We start from the raw sequence: 17185 nt of genomic DNA on the forward strand, positions 1-17185 counted from the left end.
ACACGTTTAGATCTGTGAACAGTCATCCACAACAACCACAATCCGTAAGGAGCAAACAGCTACATGAGAGAGCAGCAGTGTGATTCACATCAATGTGCTATGTAAATATGAATTAATAAGTGATATCCGTATCGCCGTAGATTACACCACTGATGTCATCAACCTTACCTCCAAACGTTTATTCAAGTTGGAGAATGTTTGGATGCCGACAGCAGTTGTACCATTGGAAGACAGAGCTTGGACTGTTGCCTAGAAAATACTATTCCTGCTCTTTTCCCACAATCCATCAAACACAGTTGGTGTATCATCATAGTGGTCTCTGACATCATAGTGGTCTCTGACATTATAGTGGTCTCTGACATTATAGTGGTCTCTGACATTATAGTGGTCTCTGACATCATAGTGGTCTCTGACATCATAGTGGTCTCTGACATCATAGTGTCTCTGACATCATAGTGGTCTCTGACATTATAGTGGTCTCTGACATTATAGTGGTCTCTGACATCATAGTGGTTGGTCTCTGACATCATTTTTATTTTTATTTATTTCACCTTTATTTAACCAGGTAGGCAAGTTGAGAACAAGTTCTCATTTACAATTGTGACCTGGCCAAGATAAATCATAGTGGTCTCTGACATCATAGTGGTCTCTGACATCATAGTGGTCTCTGACATCATAGTGTCTCTGACATCATAGTGGTCTCTGACTTGTGGTCAGACTCTCTCAGGTGGAACAAACTTACATTTGCGCCTTTTTTCAATGCTTATTTGAATGTCATTGAGAAAACAGAGAAATGTCAACAAATTCTTTCCCCGCAAACATCCTTTCTGAATTTAAAAGTAATTCTCTAAATAATCATCTAGTTTTTAATCTGATTACAATATTTTTGCTGGTAAGGTAACACATCACGTTTACTGATTTTGTAATCCTTTAGTCATCCGCTACTCCCCATATCATATAGCCTATCCTATTGGATGACCGCACAATATGTTTGTATTTTGGGGGGTTTGGCTCATTAAATGTCTTTAAAGTAAGGGGTCATAAAATATATTTAATGTGTGGCTAATCAGACATGAATGTTCGATTAAATCTCTTTTCACATCCAGACATAGTCCTATTTATATGCTTTATAATGCTTTTGAATTACGCTTCTGGTTTTTGGCGGGAAATACCGGATTACACGGGAGAAAGGTGATTTATTCTCGGGATTGATCATTTTGTAAAATACCTGGAAATGATTCAATCCTAATAGAGGCCCAGTGCAAGTGCTGAAAGTAAGATGGTTGGTTACCTGCTGGGTTAGGGTTATAGATAGATGGTTACCTACTGGGTTAGGGTTATAAATAGATGGTTACCTACTGGGTTAGGGTTATAAATAGATGGTTACCTACTGGGTTAGGTTTATAGATAGATGGTTACCTGCTGGGTTAGGGTTATAAATAGATGGTTACCTACTGGGTTAGGTTTATAGATAGATGGTTACCTACTGGGTTAGGGTTATAGATAGATGGTTACCTACTGGGTTAGGTTTATAGATGGTTACCTGCTGGGTTAGGTTTATAGATGGTTACCTGCTGGGTTAGGGTTATAGATGGTTACCTACTGGGTTAGGGTTATAGATGGTTACCTACTGGGTTAGGGTTATAGATGGTTACCTACTGGGTTAGGTTTATAGATGGTTACCTGCTGGGTTAGGTTTATAGATGGTTACCTGCTGGGTTAGGGTTATAGATGGTTAACCTACTGGGTTAGGTTTATAGTTATATAGATGGTTACCCGCTGGTCATCTCTGTCTGCCTGTTGCACCTCCAACAATGTAAGCCAGCTACAGGTCATCAGAGCAGTGACAGGGAGGTCGGCGCATTAAGTTGAGTCTTGAGACATTCACAGCAAGATCGGTGTGGTTAATTTTTTACATCCAAAACAATTTTATTGTTCTCCTCCAGGTTGAACAGTTGACCCTGTCTTTTGACCTTTTCCCAAACACCCAAACCATGTCATCATCAGACAGTACATTGCATTTGTTAAGGTAGCAGTGGAGGCAAAAGGATGTCCTTCAATCTCTCTCCTCCGTCACCCGGGAAACTGATAAGTGGTGGAAGAGTGTCAATTGGTTAACAGGAAGACGGTCCTCCCCTCAATAGGCTCCTTTTTTGGCAAGGACGCAAATGTGTATCCTACCCTGAGTCCTTCGTGGAAGAGTTTTGAAATCAGCCCCCCCCTTCAAATCAGCTACTGTTTTCATCGAAGAAGAAAAGCATGCAAACATTTAAAACTATATTCTACTTATCCTTTTTTTTTTTTATCTATAAAATGTTTTGCACCACTAGCTTTCTTAGTTATCAGTTTATACATTTTATTTTGGGATTCCGCCCTGTAAACGTAGTTTGCCTGATGACGCGTGATTGGAGGAGTCATTTTATACAGGCGCATTTTCATCCACTTTCCCCTCTCCTCGATAACCTTTGACCTTTTTCAAAAGGAGGCCAGAGGATGACGGAAGAGGGAGGACGCAAGAGTTGAGCAAATCCAATTGAGAAAAGGCCTATCAGTCCAGCAAAAAAACAAACAAAACAACAAAGGAAACTGTCAGGAGAGAGAATAGAATCAGGTTAGTTTTCATGTGATTGTCCATTGGCTTTCCCATGTCTAGGATCTCTTTATGTAGTGCATATGCAAACTGTACACAGCTTCTCTCCATGTGAAATTCAAAAGGGGACACAGTTCAGTTGGCACAAAGCAAGGCAACATTGGCCCCATGAAGTGATGTCATCCTGGGTATGGGGGGGAGGAGCTAAATAAATGGGATTAAAACCATTGAATCAAAACAGTCTTAAGGAAAATAATAATTAGTGTAGAATTGGAACACCCATATAGATAGATGACAGGACAGGAAAGTACCCACAGACACAAACGCTTATCATAGGACCAAAAGAGATTAGTTTCATCTCCGTGGTACCCAAAACCCCGTTCTAATGGAAGACGTCTGACGGTTAAGGGTGAAGAATCTCAACATACCAACGTTTGTTGTGGTAAAATCAGCCAAGCCCGGTTTTATTATTCCTAACCATAAACAAAGAACAGCTTAGCCTGCTGGGAAGAGCCTGTCTGCCTGCCGCCTCCTCTCAGTGTGTGTGTCTGTGCACTCGTTTATGATAATAAATTATCAAAATGGCTACCTACCTATCCTACCTTGACCTGTTAGGGTCAAACACACAGCTTCATGCGGAATTGATTATCGGCTTTCTTTTCATAGATTTATTTATATATATATATATATATAGAGATTTATATATAGTTCATTCTCTCGCTCTCTCACGTTCACATTCTCTCGTCTTGCTTCCGACTTTCATGTACACTACGTGGGGTGGGGTCGAGGGAGGGAGGGGTGACAAGTGAGTTGACGTCACCCAGCCAAAGAAAACAAAATTAATAATAACCGAAGCCAAGAAAAGAGCTGCAATCTTATTTCTTTCAGTTGCCAAGCGACGGTCGGTAACGGCAGTTGGTGGTTTAAACGTTGTAGTGACGTCATCAAAGAGGCGGGGGTCGCTGCTCCTTTTGTTCTCGGAGGTTGAGGTTCTCCAACGCCACGTCCAAGGTCATGACCTCCACGCAGCCCATGTCTCCGAAGGTGCCGAAATCACTGAACGCGTCAGAACCTCGGATCACGGCGTCGTGGTAGTCATGGAGATCGTCATCTTCGCTGTGGTCGGGATCGGCCAGCAGGGTGGAGAGGAGGAGCTCCGTGACGAAGAGAGAGCGGTCCGCCCACTGGCCCTCACTCAGCTGACGCTCCGCCTCCGTCAACCTCGGCTCACTCAGTCTGGAGGAGTTAGAAAGAGATGGCACTCCATTACAAATAATAACAAATACAATCCATTCTCCTACATGTAGCAGACAGCCTCAGAACAAGTCTCTTGTTCAACAGATATTACCTAAACTAGAATAACCACACACACACACACAAAAAAAGAAGAAGGTTAAAACGAAGTGTAGCACACAGTAGTTAACCTGTTGAGGAGGAACTGGGAGTTGCTCTGCTGTGTGTGTGTCGTGAACTCGTGATGCCCCGGGTTGGGGCTGGTAGAGTTGGAACTGGGGTTGGCGTTGTGATGTCCTGGGCTTGGATTGGCATTCAGCCCTGCGTTGGTGGAGGTACGGCTGCTGCGTTGCGTGGCACTCCGGGCCGTCTCCAACTGCTGTCTGGCAGCCTGGGTTTGTTGCCGCTCCAACTGGAGCTGCATCTAGAGGAGGAAGAGGAGCAGGAGAGAAGAGGAGAAGAAACATGAAGATAAGTAGAAGGGTTCAGGAGAAGTAGGAGGGTTTAGGAGAAGTAGGAGGGTTCAGGAGAAGTAGGAGGGTTCAGGAGAAGTAGGAGGGTTCAGGAGAAGTAGGAGGGTTTAGGAGAAGTAGGAGGGTTCAGGAGAAGTAGGAGGGTTCAGGAGAAGTAGGAGGGTTCAGGAGAAGTAGGAGGGTTCAGGAGAAGTAGGAGGGTTCAGGAGAAGTAAGATATGAGTTCAGTACTTTGCTTTAAGGGCATACTTGCATTACAGATTCTAGGATACTGACACCAGCTAAAGGAGGGGGAACGGGATTCAAACCGGCTCTCCTCTAACCTCCGGCTCTCTCCTCTAACCTCCGGCTCTCTCCTCTAACCTCCGGCTCTCTCCTCTAACCTCCGGCTCTCTCCTCTAACCTCCGGCTCTCTCCTCTAACCTCCGGCTCTCTCCTCTAACCTCTGGTTGCCGGCTCTCTCCTCTAACCTCCGGCTCTCGCCTCTAACCTCCGGCTCTCTCCTCTAACCTCTGGACTACCTACCTGGAGCTGCTGTAGCTGGGAGGCTGAAGGACCTGAACTCAGCTGGCCGCCCGCCGACCTACGCACCCCCGACAACTGGGAGAGAAGCTCTGTGTGGGGAGAGAGATTGAGTTGTGGGGGGGAGGCACAAAATTAATTCAGCCCTAACCAGACCGTGAGAGTGTGAGATATGGTGTTTCCGAACAGGAGTCAATCATATCAAATGCATGTTTATTTGTAACGTACACAGCATGTATAAAATGGTACTATCAACAGGACTAGAAGAATGAAGTTAAGTGATGCATCTACACTGCCTTCAGAAAAATATTCACACCCCTGGACTTTGTCCCTTCTGTTGTTGTTGCTGTGTTACAAAGTGGGATTACCTGTAACTAGGCCACTCAGGAACATTCCATGTCGTCTTGGTAACCAACTCATGTATATTTGGCCTTGTGTTTTAGGCTATTGTCCCGCTGAAGAGTGAATTTGTCTCCCAGTGTCTGGTGGAAAGCAGACTGAACCATTTTCTCCTCTAGGATTTAGCCTGTGCTTAGCTCTATTGAAACCCACAGTGCAGGTGTCATAATACCCATAAAACCTAGCAGTCAAACAGGAAAATGGTTCCAATTGTTTTTCCACCATTCATTTTTCCCCATAGCTGATTTTAGAGACACTTAAAAAGGGCTGTTTCTCGTGTATATACACCGTACCCTGGCGTGACATTTTGATAACCATGTAAATCTCTCTCGGGCAAGGTGGTACTCTCCGTTTATTTTTTTATCTCCAAAAACTCCCTAGTCCTAGCCGATGACAAGCATACCCATAACATGATGCAGCCATCACCATCCTTGATAATATGAAGAGTGGTACTCAGTGATGTGTGTTGCCCCAAACGTAATGCTTTGTATTCAGGACATAATTAATTTCTTTGCAGTTTTACATTTGTGCCTTAATGCAAACAGGCTTCCTTCTTTTCACGCTGTCATTTAGGTTAGTATTGTGGAGTAACTACAATGTTGTTGATCCATCCTCAGTTCTCTCCTATCACAGCCATTAACCTCTTACTCCTACCCGACACGCAGGCGTCCCATCTAGACATCTGGAAATGCAAATGCACTACGCTAAATGCTAATAGCACTCGTTAAAACTCAAACATTCATTAAAATACACATGCAGGGTACTGAATTAAAGCTACACTCGTTGTGAATCCAGGCAACAAGTCAGATTTTTAAAATGCTTTTCAGCGAAAGCATGAGAAGCTATTATCTGATAGCATGTAACACCCCAAAAGACCCGCAGGGGACGTAAACAAAATAATTAGCATAGTCGGCGCTACACAAAACGCACAAATAAAATATAAAACATTCATTACCTTTGACCATCTTCTTTGTTGGCACTCCTAGATGTCCCATAAACATCACTATTATATAGCCTAGATATCGATCTATGAAGACTGTGTGATCAAGGAAAAAAATAGCGTTTTATAACGTAACGTCATTTTTTAAAATTAAAAGTCAATAAACTTTCACAAAACACTTCGAAATACTTTTGTAATTCAACTTTAGGTATTAGTAAACGTTAATAATCGATCAAATTGATCACGAGGCGATGTATATTATATAGCTGTACGTCTGGAAATAATGTCCGGGTAAATCTCAACTAAAATATCCGGTCAGAGACCGGAAGAAATGCGCTGCATCGTGTCCGTTTGACCAAGAAACAAATCGTAGGCAAATGACAAGACTGTTGACATCGTGTGGAAGCTGTAGGTATTGCAACCTCGGCCCCATTTAATGTGGTTCACGTTCAACAATGGGTTCTAGTGGCGCATGGATATATTTTTGCATTTTCAGTGATCAGATTTTCCTGCGTTTTTCGATGAAACCCACGTTCTGTTATAGTCACAGCCGTGATTTAACCAGTTTTATAAACGTCTGAGTGTTTTCTATCCACACATACTAATCATATGCATATACTATATTCCTGGCATGAGTAGCAGGGCGATTTTTAACAGAATGTTCGAAAAAGTAGGGGGTAGGAGTAACAGGTTAAAACTCTGTTACTGTTTTAAAGTCACCATTGGCCTCATGGTGAAATCCCTGAACAGTTTCCTTCCTCTCCGGCAACTAAGTTAGGAAGGACGCCTGTATCTTTGTAGTGACTGTGTGTATTGATACTCCATTCAAAGTGTAATTAATAACTACACCGTGCTTTAATGGGATATTCAATGTCTGCTTATTTTATCCATCTACCTATAGGTTCCCTTCTTTGTGAAGAATTGGAAAACATCCCTGGTCTTTGTACTTCAATTCACTGCTCGACTGAGGGATCCTAAGAGATAATTGTGTGTGTGGGGTAGTCATTTAAAAACCATGTTACACAGTCAGTCCATGCAACTTGTGAAGCAAATTTTTTACTCCTTAACTTACACTGATCAAAAATATAAAACGTTGAGTAAGTACACATATAGTGTTGGCCCCATTTTACATGGGCTTTTAATAAAATATTTTTCAAATATTTGTACACAACTTTCTTCACATCCCTGTTTGTGAGCATTTCTTCTTTGCCAAGATAATCCATCCACTTCACAGGTGTGGCATATCAAGAAGCTGATTAAACAGCATGGTAATTACACAGGTGCACTTTGTGCTGGCAACAACAAAAGGCCACTAAAATGTGCAGTTTTGTCCCACGCCGCCACAGAAGTCAAGTTTTAAGGGAGTGTGCAATTGGCATGCTGACTGCAGGAATGTCCAACAGAACTGTTGCCAGAGAATGTTTGTTTCCCTACCAGAAGCCGCCTCCAACGTCATTTTAGAGAATTTGGCAGTACATCCAACCAGCCTCACAACCACATCAGCCCAGGACCTCCACATCCAGGTTCTTCATCTGCGGGATCGTCTGAGGGTGGTAACTATAAGAAGTATTTCTGTCTGTAATATCGCCATTTTGTGGGGAAAAGCTCATTCTGATCGGCTGGACCTGGACTCCAAATGGGTGGGCCTATGCCCACCCATGGCTACGCCCCTGTCCAGTCATGTGAAATCAATAGATTAAGGCTTATGAATTTAGTTCAATTGACTGATTTCCTTCTATGAAGTGTAACGCAGTAAAATGGTTTCATGTCGCGTTTCTATTTTTTTTGGTTCAGTTTTTAGGCATTTAGGCAAAGGGGTTAAGTACTTAGAAGACATTTCAGTTTTTAAAATTTAAAATCAATTTGTAAACATTTTTTAAAAACACTGCTACTGCCATTATGGGGTAATGGTCCGTAGCTAGGTTTCAATCCAAATGGCGACAGATTTCATGTGAATCAGCAAGTCCGTTTAAAAAAAAAACATTCAACCATTTCAAAGATTTTAATTGAGTTACAGTTCACTAGTACAGAAATGCTGGTTTAATAGTAATAATAATAATAATGTAGGGGTGTGGATCAGAAAACCAGTCAGTATCTGGTGTGACCACCATTAGCCTTATGCAGCGTGACACATCTCCTTCACACAGTTGATCAGGCTGTTGATTGTGGCCTGTGGAATGTTGTCCCACTCCTCTTCGATGGCTGTGCTTAGTAGCTGTATATTGGCGGGAACTGGAACACGCTGTCGTAAACGTTGATCCAGAGCATCCCAAACATGCTCTAGGAGTGGTGAGTATGCAGGCCATTGAAGAACTGGGACATGTTCAGCTTTCAGGAAGTGTGTATAGACCCTTGCGACATGGGACCATTCATTATCATGCTGAAACACGAGGTGATGGTGGTGGATGAATGGCACGACAATGGGCCTCAGGATCTCCTCACGGTATCTCTGTGCATTCAAATTGTAATTGATACAATCCAATTGTGTTCGTTGTCCATAGCTTTTATGCCTGCCCATACCATAACCCCACCACGGGCACTCTGTTCACCACTCGCCCACACGCCCACAAGAACACCATACACGTTGTCTGCCCGGTCGTTGAAACCGGGATTCATTTCCATGAAGAGCAGACTACCTCAGCGTGCCAATCGAAACGGTGAGCAGTGGAAGGGGAGAACGGCCACCTCTGGCGGGTTAGTGGCCATCGAACGTGAGCATTTGCCCACTGAAGTCGGCTACGACCCCAAACTGCAGTCAGGTCAAGACCCTGGTGAGGACGACGAGCACGCAGATGGTTTCTGACAGTTTGTGCAGAAATTCTTCGATTGTGCAAACCCAGTTTCATCAGTTGTCTGGGTGGCTTGGTCTCAGACGAAGCCGGATGTGGAGGTCCTGGGCTGGAGTGGTTACACATGGTTTCCGGTTGGATGTACTACCAAATTATCAAACACAATTGGAGGTGGCTTATGGTAGAGAAATTAACATTCAATTATCTGGCAACAGCTCTGGTGGACATTATTGCAGTCAGCATGCCAATTGTACACTCAAAACTTCAGACATCTGTGACATTGTGTTGTATGACAAAACTGCATATTTGTGTCCTTTAATTGTCCCCAGCACAAGGTGCACCTGTGTAATGATCATGCTGTTTAATCAGCTTCTTGATATGCCACACCTGTCAGGTGGATGGATTATCTTGTCAAATGAGAAATGCTCACTAACAGGAACGCAAACATTTGTTTTTGTGCGTATGGGATATTTTATTTCAACTCAATGAACATGGGACCGACACTTTTAATATTGCGTTTTATATTTTTGTTCAGTGTAGCCGTTTCCATCCTGTCGTGACATCTTTTATCCGGCATGTACTTCACACGCATAAAAAGTTTGGCTGGAAACCTGACTAGTGACACAAAATCTCCATTTAATCCATTTTAAATTCAGGCTGTAACACAACAGGTAGAAACAGTCAAGGGGTGTGAATACATTCTGAAGGCGCCGTCATAAAGAGGCCCTGTATGTACACAACAGGATGTACATTTTTCAGTCATTAAAAATAATTAAAAAACACATCAGGCATTGAACCAATCAGGATAACTTGTGTTACCGTCTAGACTGGTCTACTAGGGTCTTGGGTGGGTGTGTTACCGTCTAGACTGGTCTACTAGGGCCTTGGGTGGGTGGGTGGGTGGGTTACCGTCTAGACTGGTCTACTAGGGTCTTGGGTGGGTGTGTTACCGTCTAGACTGGTCTACTAGGGCCTTGGGTGGGTGTGTTACCGTCTAGACTGGTCTACTAGGGTCTTGGGTGGGTGTGTTACCGTCTAGACTGGTCTACAAGGGTCTTGGGTGGGTGTGTTACCGTCTAGACTGGTCTACTAGGGTCTTGGGTGGGTGTGTTACAGTCTAGACTGGTCTACAAGGGTCTTGGGTGGGTGGGTGTGTTACCGTCTAGACTGGTCTACAAGGGTCTTGGGTGGGTGTGTTACCGTCTAGACTGGTCTACAAGGGTCTTGGGTGGGTGTGTTACCGTCTAGACTGGTCTACAAGGGTCTTGGGTGGGTGTGTTACCGTCTAGACTGGTCTACAAGGGTCTTGGGTGGGTGTGTTACCGTCTAGACTGGTCTACAAGGGTCTTGGGTGGGTGTGTTACCGTCTAGACTGGTCTACTAGGGTCTTGGGTGGGTGTGTTACCGTCTAGACTGGTCTACTAGGGTCTTGGGTGGGTGTGTGTTACCGTCTAGACTGGTCTACAAGGGCCTTGGGTGGGTGTGTTACCGTCTAGACTGGTCTACTAGGGTCTTGGGTGGGTGGGTGTGTTACCGTCTAGACTGGTCTACAAGGGTCTTGGGTGGGTGGGTGTGTTACCGTCTAGACTGGTCTACTAGGGTCTTGGGTGGGTGTGTTACCGTCTAGACTGGTCTACTAGGGTCTTGGGTGGGTGTGTTACCGTCTAGACTGGTCTACTAGGGTCTTGGGTGGGTGTGTTACCGTCTAGACTGGTCTACTAGGGCCTTGGGTGGGTGTGTTACCGTCTAGACTGGTCTACAAGGGTCTTGGGTGGGTGGGTGGGTGGGTGTGTTAGTCTAGACTGGTCTACATGGGTCTTGGGTGGGTGGGTGTGTTACAGTCTAGACTGGTCTACAAGGGTCTTGGGTGGGTGTGTTACCGTCTAGACTGGTCTACTAGGGCCTTGGGTGGGTGTGTTACCGTCTAGACTGGTCTACAAGGGTCTTGGGTGGGTGGGTGTGTTACCGTCTAGACTGGTCTACTAGGGCCTTGGGTGGGTGTGTTACCGTCTAGACTGGTCTACAAGGGTCTTGGGTGGGTGGGTGTGTTACCGTCTAGACTGGTCTACTAGGGCCTTGGGTGGGTGTGTTACCGTCTAGACTGGTCTACAAGGGTCTTGGGTGGGTGGGTGTGTTACCGTCTAGACTGGTCTACTAGGGCCTTGGGTGGGTGTGTTACCGTCTAGACTGGTCTACTAGGGCCTTGGGTGGGTGTGTTACCGTCTAGACTGGTCTACAAGGGTCTTGGGTGGGTGGGTGTGTTACCGTCTAGACTGGTCTACAAGGGTCTTGGGTGGGTGGGTGGGTGTGTTACCGTCTAGACTGGTCTACAAGGGTCTTGGGTGGGTGGGTGTGTTACCGTCTAGACTGGTCTACAAGGGTCTAGACTGGTCTACTAGGGCCTTGGGTGGGTGTGTTACAGTCTAGACTGGTCTACAAGGGCCTTGGGTGGGTGGGTGTGTTACAGTCTAGACTGGTCTACAAGGGTCTTGGGTGGGTGGGTGGGTGTGTTACCGTCTAGACTGGTCTACAAGGGTCTTGGGTGGGTGGGTGTGTTACCGTCTAGACTGGTCTACTAGGGCCTTGGGTGGGTGGGTGTGTTACAGTCTAGACTGGTCTACAAGGGTCTTGGGTGGGTGGGTGGGTGTGTTACCGTCTAGACTGGTCTACTAGGGCCTTGGGAGGGTGTGTTACCGTCTAGACTGGTCGACAAGGGCCTTGGGTGGGTGTGTGTGTTACAGTCTAGACTGGTCTACAAGGGCCTTGGGTGGGTGGGTGTGTTACAGTCTAGACTGGTCTACTAGGGCCTTGGGTGGGTGGGTGTGTTACCGTCTAGACTGGTCTACTAGGGTCTTGGGTGGGTTACAGTCTAGACTGGTCTACAAGGGTCTTGGGTGGGTGTGTGTGTTACCGTCTAGACTGGTCTACTAGGGCCTTGGGTGGGTGGGTGTGTTACAGTCTAGACTGGTCTACAAGGGCCTTGGGTGGGTGTGTTACACAGTGCATGTTCTCTTTTGACAAATCTGCTGTCTCTCTCTCTCTCTGATGTAGTCAGAGCTCTGTGTGTGTGTGTCCTACCAGCTATAGGATCCATGGCCTCCCTGTTGTAGTTGGAGCTCTGTGTAGAGGTCTGTGTGGTAGAGCTCCCCCCGGAGGTTGAGGAGGTGAAGTGCATGTTGGATCGACGGGCCCTCGGCCCCCCTAGACCCCGACCCGGGTGGAACATCCTACGCACGTGCCGCACCCCGCTCGACTCATCGTGAAGCAACACCGTCAAGGAACATTATGGACACGTCATGAAATACACTCACAAGAGGCTAAACTGCAACACACATCAGACACACACACACACAGACACACACAGAGACAGAGTTTGTTGCAGTACCCAGTGGTGATCAGCGGATGGCCCTGTGGTTCTTGATGAGCTTTACACTGACATGTTGTGGGGGTTTTCCATGTTAGATAGTAGAACTTTCAGTGGAAAGCCCCACAATTTGAGCATTACATTGTAAGAGTAAAGTAGAGTAGTATTCTGTTTGCCTGTAAAAAAGGATATTAAGTTAGGGTTAGCCTGAGTGGACTGTAGACCAATCAATCACATTTTATTTTATAATCGCCCCTTTTAAACCAGAGTGCATTGCAATTAGACGGTCTAGATTCCAAAGCAGAAACGAAAGCACAGAAGAAAAAAAAAGAAAAAAAATCACCAAGAGGAACCAGGTTCGGAGGGGTAAAGGATATCAAGTCTCTGGGGGCTCTGTGTTCAAGTGTGAGATGAGCAGCGAAGTCGTCCGTCACGTGATTAGGGTCCCCGCCGGGCAGCGAAGCACATATGGGACAGATCTGCAGAGGAGAAGGAGAGGACACAAGCCCATCTGAGCATGCTCCACATCTAATGCATTTGAACACACTGTTCATTTTACTGAACATGGCTGCTGGATGTTGATTTGGGGACATGTTTTTGCCCCTCCCTCCTGTCTGGAAAACAATCTAGAGGAAGCACTGGTCTCTTTTCCCACTGCAGATATTTACACTGGTGCTTGGCCTAAAGACTTGTGTTTCCATGCCCGGGTCCAAGAAAAGCAGTGGTAGACTTACCACCTCTGAGGAGGTCTCCGTGTGCTCTGCAGCAACGTGCTCCTGAAGAGAGGTCTCCGTGTAGCCCATCCTGCCACAGTAGGGACAGGTAAAGGCCTGTGGCTGCTCCACTGACAAGGCCTCTCCTCCATAGTATAGGTCTATAGTAAAACAGACAGGAGTGGGGGAGGGGGGACAGGGTTAGACAGTAAGGACAAGTAAAAGCAGGAACTGCTCAACGGAAGGCCTCTCCTCCATAATACAGGTCTGGAAGGACAGAAAGACAATGCGCTTTCAGGGTGTTTAGTTGTGGTGTTTGTCTTTTGCGTCTCCCGTCTGGTTAATAGCTATGTACTTACTCAAGTCGGCCCTGGTTAGTGTGCACTGCATGGTGTGAGTTGTAGTGTGTCTGATTGTGGTGTATATGCAGGGGTGTGTGTACTCACCGAAGTCGACCCTGGTTAGTACGCACTGCATGGTGTGAGTTGTAGTGTGTCTGATTGTGGTGTATATGCAGGGGTGTGTGTACTCACCGAAGTCGACCCTGGTTAGTACGCACTGCATGGCGTGTTCTGTTGTGTGTCTGGTGGTTGTGGCTCCGCCCTCGTAACACGACGCACACAGGTCGTAGTCGTAGCAAATTAAACACTTGTACCGCCGCCCCCGGAAGTTGCCCTTCAAACACGCATCGCAGCTCACACCTGGGGAAAGACAATTCACAGAAGGACCATTTTGACCAATACCCTGTCCTATAACCCCAAAACACAGGACCATTTTGACCAATACCCTGTCCTATAACCCCACAACACACAAGTCAGAGCAACAAAAGACATCACGTTGTAGCATTTAGCGAGCTATAATACACAACCAACATATTGGCACAACACTCATAACATCAACTAGCCTATTAGCTACACAAACACAGCCGTTTCACATTTCCAGTGTCCATGTGACTAAATCAACAATAAAAATAAGAAGATGCTGAACTGCATTGGCCAATATAGCTGCAACTCTGGTGCAGAATTGATAGCCGGTGTTATTTAAGCCGATGAAAGACTTGACATGAATTTAAAATATGTGTTAATGCATAGACCCAGCATGGACAGCTATCTCACAGAGTTTTTTTTTTTTTTTTAAAGGCAGGCAATTGCACGACTGGCTCTGTGCAGAACTGAAGGCCCTTTTGTTATTTAAGACTGGCGTGAATTTAAAATAAAAACGTGTAAATGATTGACCCATCTAGATAGCCATCTATGCGGACCACCGAGGGTTTGCAGCCGATTGACTACAACAGGTCGTGCTGTTATACAATAAAATGCTAAGCTAAAGCTAACTCTGCACAGCGACTCCAACACAGCTTGGTCAACATAGTTAACTACCTATAGTTTGTACAACTAGCCGGTTCAGAAGCGGGGTCTCACTAGTTAACTCCTTTAAAAAAATATTTTTAAAAAGTATGTTTTGGTGGATTTAAAAAAATAAAATAAATAAAAGCAACCCCATGCTAAATATCTACAGCGCTAACTTGCTACTGATGAAGGCCTCGGTTGCAAAGGCCTCGTCCAAAAGGCTACTTTGATGACAGCGCAAAGAAAACAAGAATAAAAACTAACCAGGACACTTTTTTTCCAAAGGTGATGTTTTGACAAGACACGATAATGAATACATTTTCCCATGTATAAAATGATGTTTTCCCCCCTCCTTTTGTTGCCTTAAACCTAGTAAAACTAGCTCGCTAGTTAACTCACGACAGGTTATAAAAATAAAATAAAAAGATAACTAAAACTCTCCAGTTATCTAGTTTAGCAACCTAGATGCTGTCCAACTAGGTTAACTACCGTACGAATGAGTTTAATTAAGTCTGGAAAATAGAAACAGTGCCATTGCGCCCCAACTAACGTTAGTAAAGTTACCAAGATACGTTTAAGTGTTTTAGCTATAACAATATATACCAAATAAAGCACAGGAACTAGATAAAGTGGATAAATGTATAGCGGCAGCCATTCTAATACAGCGTTCATTACACAAATACACGAAGATCTTCATGTAAACGTTAGTTAGCCAGCAATCGTTTCGCTGCGGTCTCTCTCGTCCAAGCACTTTGTCTTTCTTATTATTATAAACTTCTTACCTTCATGACGGGACATCCTATGGACATTAACACAGTCCCCCCCCTTTACGGGCTCACACTGGCTTGAACCACGCAATGTAATATCGGCTGGAGAATAGAAGCCGGGGCTGGATGTCCCCTGGCCTCTTCCTCATGAAGGATCCCGTTTGGCACAGTGACAGTGTCTTTCTCCGCCGCCTTGCTGCTGCTTGCTGTGTCACCGTCCAAATGCGCCGGAGAAACGCCAGAGGGCACTGTTGTCCACATACTGCTACTCATTTACATTTAAGTCATTTAGCAGACGCTCTTATCCAGAGCGACTTACAAATTGGTGCATTCACCTTATGACATCCAGTGGAACAGCCACTTTACAATAGTGCATCTAAATATTAAAGGGGGGGGGAGAAGGACGCCAGAGGGCACTGTTGTCCACATACTGCTACTCAAATCAAACTTTGTTTGTGACATGCGCAGAATAAAACAATTGAGTTTACCGTGAAAAGCTTTTACTTATGAGCCCTTAACCAACAGTGCAGTTCAATAAGAGGTTAAACAATATTTACCAACAAAATAATAATAATAAAAAGTAACACAAAATATCAATAACGAGGCTATATACAGGGGGGTACCGGGTCAATGTGCGGGGGTACAGGTAAAGTCGAGGTAATTTGTACAAGTAGGCAGGGGTGAAGTGACTATGCATAGATATCAGCAGCAGTGTACAAAACTGACTGTCCCCATCAGTTTTAGTGAGATCCAGAAAGTTGAAGATCATTTCATGTATTTCTCTAAAATGCTATATGGAGAACAGCAAAAACAAAGCTAAAATGACCCCAGCCTATATCTCATTGGTTGCTGTAGCTTCATTCAGCTCAGTCGATCTACAAACACATAGCCTATTAGCGATACAATTGGCCGCTTACACACATTTTTATTAACAAAGGGTAAACAAATAAGTTTGCTTTACAGAACTTTTGTTTGTTGCAATTTTACAGCAAATTTCTTCCCAATTCTACCCATTTTGCTCTGGAACTTTGGCGACATCTAAAGTGTTTTTGAAACCTCCCGCTTTGGACTGTGTGTGTCAGTGTGTCGTTCATACACAAGCTTTAGACCCTTTAGACCAGGGGTGTCAAACATACGGCCCGCGGGCCGGAACCGGCCCCCAAGGAGGTTCGATCAGGCCCGCAGGATAATTTGAAAGTGGAAAAAATGCATAAAAGACATGGAATTAATATTTTTAATTCGATGCAATTCATGGATTATCCGCTAAGGGGCGCACTCTTTCCATCAGAGTAGAAGACAAGCCGCATCACTGAGACAGACTGAAAACAGCAGACGGTATCAATGCGCCATCTGCTGCTTGTTACGACGTTGTTAATATCATTAGCCAAAATGTCGTTATCCAAACGGAGAAAAGTAGATAAGGAGTGTAGAATTTTCAAAGAAAAATGGACCACGTCCTATTTATTTACAGAGATGCACGGAAAACCTTTGTGCTTGGTGTGTTTGCAACAAGTTTCGGTATTGAAGGAATATAATATTCGACGCCACTACGAGACTCATCACAGCGAAAAATATGACGGCTTGCAAGGACAACTGAGAAGAGATAAGATTAACGAATTGCTGGCGGGTCTGAGGAAACAGCAGTCAACTTTCATCCAGAGCCGAGAAGTCAGTGAAGCAGCGGTAAAAGCCAGCTACCTAATTGCTAGCGAAATAGCATTAGCACCGAAGCCGTATTCCGACGGTGACTTTGTTAAACGATGCATGATGAAGGCGGCTGAACTTGTATGTCCCGAGAAGCGACAAGCTTTTGCCAATATTAGCCTGACGAGGAATACTCGGCAGATTTGAAGGGCAAATTTGCCTCTGTAGGTCTGGACAGATTTTATCAGTATCTACTACCAGGGTACCCCAAATTAACAGCCCTGGCTGCTAAAATTTTGTGCATGTTTGGGACAACCTACCTTTGTGAACAAATTTTCTCAGTGATGAATATCAATAAAACAAAAATGCGTTCAAGGCTCACAAACAAGCACTTAAATGACA

General features: G+C 44.8%; 1 protein-coding gene across 1 annotated transcript; it reads right to left on the reverse strand.

Moving 5' to 3' along the window:
- Positions 1-1904: 1904 nt before the first annotated feature.
- Positions 1905-15367, reverse strand: LOC118358592 (E3 ubiquitin-protein ligase KCMF1-like). Its single transcript, XM_052479718.1, has 8 exons — positions 15155-15367; positions 13557-13724; positions 13045-13184; positions 12688-12789; positions 12025-12205; positions 4822-4910; positions 4015-4247; positions 1905-3826 (listed from the first exon to the last, which is right to left on the reverse strand). The coding sequence occupies exons 1-8, from the start codon at positions 15168-15170 to the stop codon at positions 3535-3537; spliced, it is 1221 nt and encodes a 406-aa protein (XP_052335678.1). The 5' UTR covers positions 15171-15367; the 3' UTR covers positions 1905-3534.
- Between the last annotated feature and the right edge of the window lie 1818 nt (positions 15368-17185).

The sequence above is a fragment of the Oncorhynchus keta genome, chromosome 25, assembly GCF_023373465.1.
Source record: "Oncorhynchus keta strain PuntledgeMale-10-30-2019 chromosome 25, Oket_V2, whole genome shotgun sequence".
NCBI classification, from domain to species: Eukaryota; Metazoa; Chordata; class Actinopteri; order Salmoniformes; family Salmonidae; genus Oncorhynchus; species Oncorhynchus keta.

What these genes read in the sequence shown, in the direction of transcription:
- LOC118358592 (XM_052479718.1), bottom strand. An exon ending in CGGAGACCTCCTCAGAGGTG is followed by an intron (nt 12,790 to 13,044) that starts GTAAGTCTACCA and finishes TCTCCTCTGCAG; the next exon opens with ATCTGTCCCATATGTGCTTC. An exon ending in ACAGAGCCCCCAGAGACTTG is followed by an intron (nt 12,206 to 12,687) that starts ATATCCTTTACC and finishes GTGTTGCTTCAC; the next exon opens with GATGAGTCGAGCGGGGTGCG.